The 12,354-nt window shown below is 40.4% G+C and overlaps 1 protein-coding gene across 2 annotated transcripts in view; it reads left to right on the plus strand.

The window, feature by feature from the left end:
- The window catches only part of ATRN (attractin), a 151,183-nt gene that overhangs the window by 100,194 nt on the left and 38,635 nt on the right, over positions 1–12,354 (plus strand). For both annotated transcript variants that reach the window (XM_044263364.1, XM_044263365.1), the window contains exons 22-24: positions 766–860; positions 3,206–3,284; positions 5,672–5,829. In XM_044263364.1, the coding sequence (XP_044119299.1) occupies positions 766–860; positions 3,206–3,284; positions 5,672–5,829 (332 nt within the window). The remainder of the gene's footprint in view (positions 1–765; positions 861–3,205; positions 3,285–5,671; positions 5,830–12,354) is intronic.

The raw sequence follows: 12,354 nt of genomic DNA on the forward strand, positions 1-12,354 counted from the left end.
CACCATGCATGAGGTGGTATCTCATTGTGGTTTTTTAACTGATTTGTATTTTCCTAATGATTAATGATGTTGAGCATCTTTTCGTGTGCTTATTGGCTATTTGTGTATCTTGGGAGAAATATCTATTCAACTCCTCTGTCCCATTTTTAAGTCAGGTTGTCGAGTTTTACAATGAACTTTTTAGAATTAAATTATACCATCTTTAGGCAGCTCTTTCTGCTTACAGGTCCTGTTCCTGTGCTTGAATAAAACCACCATTTTTGTACCAAAAAAAAAATTATACCATCTTTGTCCAGTAGGCTCTCTTTAAAGCTATTTTCTTTGGCTACATCACTTTAGTCTTTGAATGCTTTGTTGCTTTTGAGAACAAGATAATCAAGGCTCATATTCCTTGCTACAGACCTGGGATCAACCATTTTTCCATGGGGTCTTGGTTTCTTCTTTACCATTAATTTGTAACTTTGTATCCTTAAGCAAAACCCAATGTGTTATAGAGCACAATAAGCAGTTAATATTTGTAGGTGGGTTAGATTGGAGCTGAAAATCTTAACCCGGCGTCTTGATGTAAGAAGAGTTTGATAGGTTAGTCCAAATAAAAAGATCCTGCCCACTTGACTGCCTTTGAAAAGCTTTCCACTCCCCAGGTGTAAGTGAGCTAAAAGTGTTTCCTGGCTATTGAATATTTTTAAGGAAATCAATCTGTATGTCTAGAGACCTATTCTGTTTTGTTTTCATTTTTAAATACACATTTCTTTCTTTCCGTAGATACTCTTCTCATTGACTATCAGTTCACCTTTAGCCTATCCCAGGAAGATGACCGCTATTACACAGCCATCAATTTTGTGGCTACCCCTGATGAAGTAAGATTTTAAGTTTTCTTGCTTTGTTTTGAATTCATGTGCATCTTTTTCTTGATATTTGTGGGCAGAAACATGAGCAGTGATCTCCAGAGTGGAGTACACAGAACTGTTTAGAGGTGCAGGAAAGAAATGTTAGAAGCTACCCTTTATCTCCTCTCCACCTCCAAGGCAAGAATGGTGGTGTTCAGGTTTACCAGGATCTGACACCCAGACTAACTGACTCTACACATAAACTTGGTTTGCCCATGAGCTCATCACAGCCCCCATAGAAAAGGAGAGAAGACGGCAGGGGGATGTCCCTGATTAGAGGGGCACATGGCAGGGCCCAGATTTACTCTCTCAGAATGGACCAGAGGCTTAACAAGTACCTGCAAAGAAACTGCAGATTGAAGTTAATGCCACTGATGCCTGGGAGCCCACAGAGGAGATTCTTCTATGCCTATAGGAGGTTGTTGGCCTTACTGGAAGGTAAAAACAGTGAAGGTATAGCCAGGTCCAACAAGAAGTTAACCAGAAACAATTGGAATTAGTAGGACAACTGTTCAAAATGTGGGTTTATATCTACTTTGATTAATGATGACCACCAGCCTGACGTAAGGTACTGCCTGTGGTAGAAGGGACCCAACATAGCATGACAAATAAAAGCGAAGTGTCTAGAACATGAAGACGCACCTATACGATATCTTTGATAAAATATAAAGTCATTCAATGGCCACTCCGGTACATAATGAAATTTTACTAAACTTGATGATAAATTATTTAGGAACCCCCTTGAAGGTTTATTTCTCATCAACATAACACAAAGCCACTTAACATTACAAAATTCCTGTCATCAGAAACATGATGAAAAATACATGGAAAATAATATGACAGTAAGCCAGGTTGTGTTCCTTTGTTAACAAATGTTATTGTTAACAAACATTGCTAAATCTAAAAAACAAATAAATTAGTAGTATAGCAAAATCCAGAGTATGGGATGTTTACAATCAAATGGAAGTAAGATTTGTTTTTTATATTCCATTTTAATGATAAAATTAAGAAGAAATGTACTAGAGAGTGAATTTCTTTTTAAATAAAAATAATAGATGACCTTAAATGAAAATACTATGTGGACACACTGTATATCATATCATTTGAATGGCTATGTTGACTGGAATTAATAAAATAGAGTTTAGAATAAAATTATAGCAAAAATACCACACGTGAAATTTATTTAATATCTTACTCATAAGCAATAGGTTGAAGTACTCAGTCTTGCAGGATGTAATTGATGTTGTTAACTCTTTTTTGAATAAACATAATAGACTCTTGGTAATACTTCTTAATGAGGTGAGTGATCATGAAAATCTTTTGACCTCTCTGGAGTTCCTTGTTTATCTTATGACAGAATATTTAATGGAGTTATCTAAAGTGTATGTTCTGTCTTTTATAAAAGGACTAGGATTTCAAGTTTGTTGATCCTTTCTTTGGAAAGACATAATGGTTAATAGTATTCTTCCACAAAATATTAAAAATAAACACTTGAGCTGTCCCTTTAAGAGGAAGGTGAGGTTATATCAACAAGCAAGAAGGTAACTAACTGCTTTGGGAGAGAAACTCCTGGTTTGGAGATCACATTTTGAAAATGGCTATTTGGAAATCTGTCCATTGTTAAGGTTTTGTGCTGTAATTACCATCAAAACAACACCCTTAAAAATCTTATTGTTCTGACTTGTTTTCCGGCCTTTGAAGAAAAAGAATTCCAGCAGGATTGGATCCATTTGTAAAATATAAAAATACAACATCTGATTCATTTGAAAAATAATTCTTTGAAGACAAGAAAGATTTATTAGTCAAGTTTCAGTGAAAACTGAAAATTCATATTACAATTTACCTAGTGTAGCCAATAGTGCATGTCTACCTGTTGGCTCAATGCATTTCTCAGAGGTATCTTTCTCAGTCATTAAAACCAAGAATCAAAATAAATTAGACGAGCTCTTCCAATTGTGGTATCTTTAATTTTCCCAGAGGATCCTTAGGAAGCTTATTCCCCTAACATAGGTCATAGAATTTAAGTCGTTCTCTGGTCAGAGGCTTTCTAAAGCCTACTTTCTTATGGAGTTAGGCATTTGATAAAGCATTAAATCATATGCATGTTTATGAGAGAGAAATGAAACTTACTTGGGATATATTGCTTATATTGGGTAGAAATGTTTCTGACTGTTATAAGCATGAGTTCCTTTTAAGACACTGTAAAATATCTGTTTTGTAGTTAAAATCGAGAGTAGTAAATTTTAATTACTTCTTTATTTTAACATCTGGAAACTGTTGTAATTACTTTTCTAACTATTTGCACTGTTTATCAGCAAAACAGGGATTTGGACATGTTCATCAATGCCTCCAAAAACTTTAACCTCAACATCACCTGGGCCGCCAGCTTCTCAGGTAAAGACATACCTAGAAAAGATCTTCCAAGTGGAGTAGATTGGTAGTAGATTGAGAAATTCCTGTAGTTGTTGAGAAATGGGGCTCTGGAGTCAGACAGAAACCCACCTTTGCCTCTTGTGACTTGGGAGACTCAAACAGGTGTCTGAAACCCTCTCTGGACCTTAGGGTTATTTGTCACGAAGAGCAGACAGCAGTACTTATCTCCTAGAATTGTGTCAATGACATCAGTTATATATGTCCTTGCCTCCTGTGGGGACAGGCTGAGTGTGCACTCACCCACCCCGTCCTGTGCCCAGCTATCCCAGCCCTGCCACAGCCACCGCTCTGGCCTTTCCCTTGTCATCTCCGGACAGGCCTCAGAAGTGAGAAATGGTACTATTTAAAATAGAATATCCAACTTTTGTAGCAACATGGACGGGACTGGAAGAGATTATGCTGAGTGAAATCAGTCAAGCAGAGAGAGTCAATTATCATATGGTTTCACTCATTTGTGGAGCATAACCAATAGCATGGAGGACAAGGGGCGTTAGAGAGTAGTAGGGAATTTGGGTAAATTGGAAGGGGAGGTGAACCATGAGAGACTATGGACTCTGAAAAACAGTCTGAGGGGTCTGAAGTGGCGGGGGGGGTGGGAGGTTGGGGTACCAGGTGGTGGGTATTATAGAGGGCACAGCTTGCATGGAGCACTGGGTGTGGTGAAAAAATAATGAATACTGTTTTTCTGAAAATAAATAAATTGGAAAAAAAAAAAAAAAACAACACGAGTGAACTTTGAAATCAAAAAAAAATAATAAAATAAAATAAAATAGAATGAGATCTTGGTAGGTACAAGGAAGTATACTTTGGGAATTAAATCAAGCTCTAAGAGCATAGTGTTTGCTCTCTTGTCCATCTTGCTACGATTTGCTAAAGATGATCTGAGCAGAAGATCTACTGAGGACAGACGGGCCTGATGGAGTGCTTCTGAACGTAGCTGGACAGATGTGGGTTTGAACTCTGCGCGTTACCGACTCTGGTACACTGTGCAATTGGGCAGGTTAAGCTTTCTGAGCCGGTTTGCTCGTGGATACAAGGGATGATAAAAACACGAAGCTGTGCACAGCCTGGTGAAGCTGAAATGAGACAATAAAGGAAGTAGTCCGTGTAGTGCTTGAAACACAGCAGGTTCTCACGGGATGGTAACGACGCTTCCTTCTCGTTGCTCTTTCAGTGCTGGTGTTCGGTCAGAACACAGCCAGTTAGACTGAAGCAAAATTAAACATCACCTTTGCATATCTTTTGTTTACCATGTCTTAAAAGATTGTATGGAATTCAGAAAAGGTTCATAAACTTGCAGTGAGGAGACACTTTTAAGAAGAATTATCAGGGGCGCCTGGGTGGCTCAGTGGGTTAAGCCGCTGCCTTCGGCTCAGGTCATGATCTCAGGGTCCTGGGATCGAGTCCCGCATCGGGCTCTCTGCTCAGCGGGGAGCCTGCTTCCTCCTCTCTCTCTCTGCCTGCCTCTCTGCCTACTTGTGATCTCTGTCAAATAAATAAATAAAATCTTTAAAAAAAAAAAAAAAGAAGAATTATCAGAACATTGAGAGAAGGACAACATCTCTGAGCACGTGAATGCTTTTCAATGATTGTCTCAATGAGGTGACGATCATTCTGGGCTCTATTCACAGTATTTAATGCAGACATGCTAAAAATCTATTTTACAAATCTTTTTAGACACCAGGATTCCAGAGGGAGAGTATGGAATGTTGAAGGACTGTTTGGGAATAGGATGAGTTTATACCAGATTGGGGGAAATTTCGATACAGTTACAGCTGATAGCAGAAGAGACTGGGTGGTCCTCTAGAGCTCCTTGTTCCCTGCTGCTGTTGAGACATGAGGTCACTGCTTGTTAGGAAGTGAGAGGTGAATCCGTGTTCCTGGTGCGGGGGATGGGGAGCAGTGACAAGCAGATCTAAAAGGGAAATGCAAAGTATTTGAAGTGCTACAGGCAGAATGGAAGTCATTGTTGATAGGATTCTAGTGGCATCTGTATGTTCACAGCTAGGTGTCTGGTTGTTTAAGTGGAGAGAAGCCGCCGTGACTCCTGGAGGAGCTATTCTGGTTAAGGGCACAGCCTTGCGTATCAGCCTTCCCGCTGCAAATCTCAGCTCTGCTTCTTGCTTGGCTGTGTGACCTGAGCCAAGTTACTTAATTTCTCTGAACCTCAGTTTCCTGATCTGTAAATGAGAATAATGAAAATTGTTAGAATTAGATGAGATTGTGCTCTTAGAGGCTATTCCTGGAACGTAGTAAGTGTTGAGTAAGTGCTGACTGTTGTTATTAATGAGGGCAGATTCTGTCCAAAAAAAATAGACTCTTGTATTTCTTTCTTTTCTTCCTGACAGCTGGAACCCAGGCTGGAGAAGAGATGCCTGTTGTTTCAAAAACCAACATTAAGGAGTACAAAGATAGCTTCTCTAATGAGAAGTTTGATTTTCGCAACCACCCAAATATCACTTTCTTCGTTTATGTCAGTAATTTCACCTGGCCCATCAAAATTCAGGTAAGAAGTGTTTTTTGGTCTCAACCTGCAGACAGTGAAAACTTTTCAGTGGAGACTAAATCCACTAATTTAAAACTTGAGGTAAATGGGGTGTACGATACTGTTTTGCCTTTGTAGTGTCTGTGGCAAAGGAGTGCTGAGCACATCACCACCATAAGGAAGGCGGTGGTGGGGATGCTTAAATCACTTAAGAAAGAGAACGATAAGCCCTTCTGAAAGCCAGTTGGCATGTTCCAGGTTTGGTAATTACAACTGTATTCATTTCTTCACTGAGCACTTCCCATGTAAAAAGCCTGCAGAGCTTCAGTTCTGGAATGAATCAAGTAGGGATAAATGAAACACACCGAAAACCAGTGAGAGCCAGAGTGTGGAAGTGTCCAATGGAAGGATGCCACAACTGCCTTCAGAGTTTAAAGAAGATAGATTGGGGTGGAGTGGGCCGCAGCATCGGGTTGCGTGGGAGAGCACGGCCCGTGTGAGTCCGGGCCTCACCTCCACAGGTCACGTAGCTCTCCACATGACAGGGGTTGTGTGTGTGTGACCTGAAGGCGTGTTACCTGCTGCTGCCACTGATGCTATCAACCTCGAGCCTTTCCTCAGTTCTCAGGGTTTCAGTGGACTCTCTTATCCAAGACCCATGGCCCATTTCTACTCTTTGTCATCTGCCGCTGTGTCCTCCAGGCCTTGCCTCCGTACTTTTCGCTTTTATACCCCCTCTCTTTGGGGGTGAAAATGGAATCCAGGGTGGGATGAATTTCAGGGACGGGGCCAGTGTTAGCCACAGAAGCATGGTCATGGGCCTGGTCTGTGGCTGTCTGCCGACTCTCAGAAACAAGGCGTCACTGATCAGTTAGGATGGGTTTGAAACCAAGTCCTGGTGATTTTGTGTTCATGCCTTGGGACTGTGACTAAAGAAGAATCTTTCTGTTCCTGCAGTGTGGGGATAGGCTCTGTATTGTGTTTTTTTCTCACCAACTGCTTCCCTTTCTCTGTCTAGCTGGTCACCCATGTGTTCATCCTCTAGTGTGCTTTCCCTTTAATCTTACATACTCTCTGCTTCCCTCCTCAGCCGGCTTTCTCTGGTGTTGGCTCCCTGTTTGTGCTTCCTCTTACCCACTCATTCCTCAGCCTGCAGCCTTGCCTCCTTTCCTCACCACATCCTGAAAACGGTCCTGTCTTAGCAGAAGCCAGTCACCCAACCAATTCTCCAGTCCCCTCTCCTTCTCACTGAGTCATTGGAGTCACCGTCTTTCTTGTCTTCCTGGTCCTTCTTGCCCTGACTCTTTGGCCAGGCTCTTGAGGGACTCTCCTTCCTTAATCATTGAGATTATCTGGGAATCAGACGTTGGTTCTCGTTTGTCTTCATCCCACACAGTTTCCCTGGGTAATTCCATCCCACTTATAGGATTTCTGGTGCTCTTTCTGGACTGGTGATTCTCTGTTCTGTCTCCAGCCCAGCTTCTGCTTGTGCTCCATACCAGTATTCTCAGTTGCTGCCTAGACATCTCCAACTGGACAATCACGAGCTCCTGCCATCAGCACGTAGTCATTCTTGTGACCTTAGCCCCAAACCCCATGCTTCCTTTCTCAGTGAATGATACCACTGTTCCAGTTTTCTTTTGCTGTCCTTGTTCTGTTTGTATATCAAGGTTAAACTAACCTTTAATAATTAATAATTATAAATTGAGGAGTTTTCTTCTCATTTCTGGAAGAGATTATATAAGATAAGAATCTCCCTTATAGGAATGCCTGGGTGGCTCAGTGGGTTAAAGCCTCTGCCTTCAGCTCAGGTCATGATCCCAGGATCCTGGGATGGAGCCCCACATCGGGCTCTCTGCTCAGCAGGGAGCCTGCTTCCTCCTCTCTCTCTCTCTCTCTGCCTGCCTCTGCCTACTTGTGATCTCTGTCTGTCAAATAAGCAAATAAATAAGTCTTTTTAAAAAAAAGTATTTAAAAAAAAAAAGAATCTCCCTTATAAAATCGTTAGTATTTTTTTGTTTGCAGAAATTTTTTTTAACTGTTGATTCAACTTCTTTAAAAGTTGTAGGATATTTTGGATTTTCTGTTTCAGTCATTTAAAATAATTTTTTTAGGCATTAATTTATTTCATTTTTTCAGCTGTATCAACACAAAGGTATTCACACTATCCTCTAATCTTTGCAACATCTGTGCTTGAGAGTACTGAATCATACACTTAAAAATGCTTAAAACAGTAAATTTTATCTTAAATATTTTTAACCCAATTATAAAAAATTTTATTTTTTTAAGATTTTATTTATCCATTTGTCAGAAAGAGCGTGTATGCAAGCAGGGGGAGAACAGGCAGAGGGAGAAGCAGGCTCCCCACTGAGCAAGGATCCCAAGGTGGGACTCAGTCCCAGGACCCTGGGATCATGACCTCAGCCGAAGACAGGCACTTAACTGACTGAACCATCCAGGTGACCCCAATTATAAAAAATTTTAAATATGACAGCAAGATTTTTCTTTGTAGCTATTAACAGCTTATTCTAAAATTTATACAAAAAGGCAGAGATTCTAGAATAGCTGTACCAGGTGTGAAAAAAGTAGAATAGTGTGGGAAGAATCACTGTCCACAATGTTGAGGCTTACTGTTTAGCTATAGCAATCAAGACTTTGTGGTTATTGGTGGAGGGATAGACACAGATCAAGGAATAGAATACAGAACCCTGAAACAGAACCACCTAAATGTGTCTAACTGACTTTTGATGAAAGAACAAAGACAATTATTTCAATGGAAGAAAGATAGCCTTTCAAATAAGTAGTGCTGGAACAAGTGGACAACCACCGACAAATAAATGAACTTCAACCTAATCCTCACATCTTACACTAAATCAACTCAGTAAGGATCACAACCCTTTTCTTTTAAAGTGAAATATTTATTTAGCTTCTTGTCAAGCCAAAATATTTTGTGTGTATACCACTGTAATTAGCATGCCCTCTGTAACAGGCAAAATTGTACATCAAATTATATTTCATGTTACCTGATTATATAAAAATATAAAGTAAAAATTATTTATCAGTTCCATTTAACATTACTAGTAAACAATTCAGCAGGAGATATGATGTACAAAATTTTAGTAAAATACGACGCAGAAAGAGCTTAATCTAATTCTCGCTTGTCATAATTTGTTATGAATATAGAAAGAGAACTTTTTAAAATGTGTTTACTAAAATTCTGGCAGTAGCTTTTTGTAAGAAGGCATAGCATACTAGGACTGCCACTCAACTTGTTTATGGTAGGTCGCAGCTTCAATATGCTGTTTAAAAAAAAACCACCTGTTTATTTAAAAGGTTTTATCTATTTATTTCAGAGAGAGAGAGAACGCACAAGCAGGGGGAGGGGCAGAGGGAGAAAAGCAGACTCCCCACCGAGCATAGAGCCCAATGTGGGACTCAATCCCAGGACCCTGGGATCATGACCTGAGCTGAAGGCAGTTGCTTAATGACTGAGGCACCCAGGTGTCCCTACCTGATCATTTCTTTTTTTTTTTTTTTTTAAAGATTTTATTTATTTGACAGAAATCACAAGTAGGCAGAGAGGCAGGCAGAGAGAGAGAGGGGAGAAAGCAGGCTCCCTGCGGAGCAGAGAGCCCGACGTGGGGCTCGATCCCAGAACCCTGGGATCATGACCTGAGCCAAAGGCAGAGGCTTTAACCCACTGAGCCACCCAGGCGCCCCTACCTGATCATTTCTGATTACACCTTAATGATGCATCTAGTTTCAACTTCTATTGGCTTATCATGAGATACTTCTAGTCAGAAATATGAACTTTATCCCCAAGTATCTTAATCACTAGCACAACTGCAGTGTATTATCTCCCAGAGTCATTAAACACTGGAAGGGATCAAAACAGATGTTCCAGCAGGCAACAGTTAGGGGCCTTTCACACAGCGGCATCCACATGGCCAATGGATAGTCCAGGACTAATTCTAAAAATGGGAACTTTTATGCATTTTAGTAATTATGCCCTAATTCTCACGGCTGAAATTTCCTTAGACGTTGTACTTTCTTTATAAGGGAATCCTGATTTTTCTTATATTGTTATGGCCAGTCAGGACTTAACTTGCAGCTTTCTTTTTCTCCTTATTCTGTTTTGTATACTTCTCTTTCTTTTTTGATTTTTCTTATCGTTACTTTTTCTCATTCTTCACTGCTTTTCTTTTTGCCCATTCAGCCCTTATAGCCACAATATAATCTGATTCTGATAAGGACTCCGGTAATAAGGGTTTATCTTCAGGATACTTTTTTTTTTTTTTTTTTTTTTTACTGAGTCCTTTTATGTGCTTTTCGTTTTCAGTTGCATCCTTTGACTGCTTTTTTTTTTTTTTTTAAACAGTTTTTAAGATTTTACCTATTTTATATCATGGAGTAACTCTCAGCAACAAGAAGAAATAAACTGTTGATACAACGATTTAGATGAATCCCAAGAAAATTTTACTGCGTTGGGAGGGTGTTGGGGGAATCCTAGAAATTTACGTACTTTTTGATTCCATTTCTATAACATTTGAAAGTTAAAATTTTAGACCAAAAATACAGGTATATCTACTGAAGTTTCAACTTTTTCTGACTTATCCTGATTGACCCAAAGGCCTTCCACCCACCCTCCCCTACCCCACAAAGACCCTTTTAAAAGCAGTCATCCAGGGGCCTGGGTGGCTAAGTCAGTTAGGTGTCTGAATCTTAATCTTGGCTCAGGTGTTGATGTCAGGTCATGGGTTCAGGCCTCGTGTTTAAAAACAAACAAACAAATGATTAATTAAATACACTGACCTGATTAGGTCAGGCCCACCCACACTTAAGGGGAGGGATTAGAGTGTACACACCACCAAGGTAAAAGGAATATTAGGCACCAACCAGGTTTTTAGGTTGACCCTATTGAGGTTGAACTCTAGGCTCCAGCCAGACAATTTCAATGTGGCAACATGTAACACTATCCAATTATAGATTAGATATAAAATATTTGATTTGGGGTATAGTAAATATTATTTCTTGGCTTGTTTTGACTTGGGATTATTTTCATACTGACATACCTTATTATTTCTGAATCAATTAAATTTCGGGCTTTGTTGTGTATAGTTGAAAAATAATTAACATTTTTAAGATTCTTAGTGAAAATTTTAACTTACACTGCTGACATTTTTCCCATTTGGAAAGAGGGCTCCGTGCATATAAACAGGCTCTTGTGCTGGAGATAGTCGTGCTGTTGCCAATGCTGAGTTCTAGTTTTTTTCCTTCCAGTGCCCTGTTGCTCCACCCTCTGAAAGCCACTGAAATGGTTTTAGAGCATTTCCTTCCAGAGGGATCTCTTCCCCACACTTAATTTTTTAAAGTACTAATCTTAAGTTTAAGAGTCAAAGAGATGTTGATTTGCTGCCTGATTTTGGGGGGGCTCTTTACCTGGGCTAGATGACTTACTTGAATAAGAACCACTTAAGAAAGCTGTATTCAGGAGCACTTTCGAAAATAAACTATGGCAAGCTCACCACTTAGCTTGCCAGGCTCTCCTTGAACAAGCAGGTAAGTTCTGTTGGAACTGCGTCTTTTTGCTCTTTGGTACAACTAACTGTAGTATTTGTGGGCACTAGACCTGTGGCATTGTGTGCTCTCGGTGTCTTCACATGGCACCGGGTCTCTGTCCTCGGGACCATGTGTGGGTATGTGCATGTCTTCCTGGGCACGTGAAGGGTGTGCTGTGCTCAACAGAGGGATCTTTGCCTTTCCGTACTTTCTAATCTCCTCAGAGCCTGAGCTTTCCTACATGTAGTTCACTCTTAAACACATCCATGCACCTTAGAGACGATCCAGATTCAGTAAAAATGCAGAGACTCATTGAAGGAAGAGAATAGGGTGCAGCGTAGGCCATTCAGTTAAATTTTAGTACGGCTTTCAGTGCAGGCAAAAGCCTTTTTGTCTCTGACTCTCATTTTTTAAAGCAAAATAACGGAGGAAATCCCGTTCTCTACTCAGAATTCACATAAACCTTGGTGCTTTAAAAATGGTTATGTTAAACTCAAGTTCCTTCCCTCTGAACCAATCCCAGGATTCTTTTCCATAATTAGGAACAGATCAAAACCTATAACTGCTCACTGAGGGAATTTGAAACCAGCTAGAAAAATCTTTATAGATGCAGTTTAAAATTTAAAAAAAACAAAAACAAAAACAAAACCCACCCAGATTGAGAAGGCCTTGTGTGCAGGAGGGTGATGGGTCTGTTGGGGCCGGTTGTGCCTGTTTTCTTGTGAGTTGCTCCTGTGGGTGAGCGCCCCTCCCTCAGCCTCTGCTTTCGGAAGGCGATCCTGGGTGTCCTCGCCAGTAAGCAGGGACTCAGCTGGCATAGCCTTGCCCAGAGTTTGGGACGGGAGGTATTCAAGATAGAGAATGGACAGACAGACGTTTTATGTGAAGTAGGAAGGTGGGCGGTGAAGCTGGGGCTCTGGGTTGTTACTGGCTCTGCAACAGAGGTTGTTACTATGATGTGGAACTAATATTAAAGCCCTCTCCATG

The sequence above is a fragment of the Neovison vison genome, chromosome 8 (genome assembly GCF_020171115.1).
Source record: "Neovison vison isolate M4711 chromosome 8, ASM_NN_V1, whole genome shotgun sequence".
In the NCBI taxonomy this organism is placed as follows: domain Eukaryota; kingdom Metazoa; phylum Chordata; class Mammalia; order Carnivora; family Mustelidae; genus Neogale; species Neogale vison.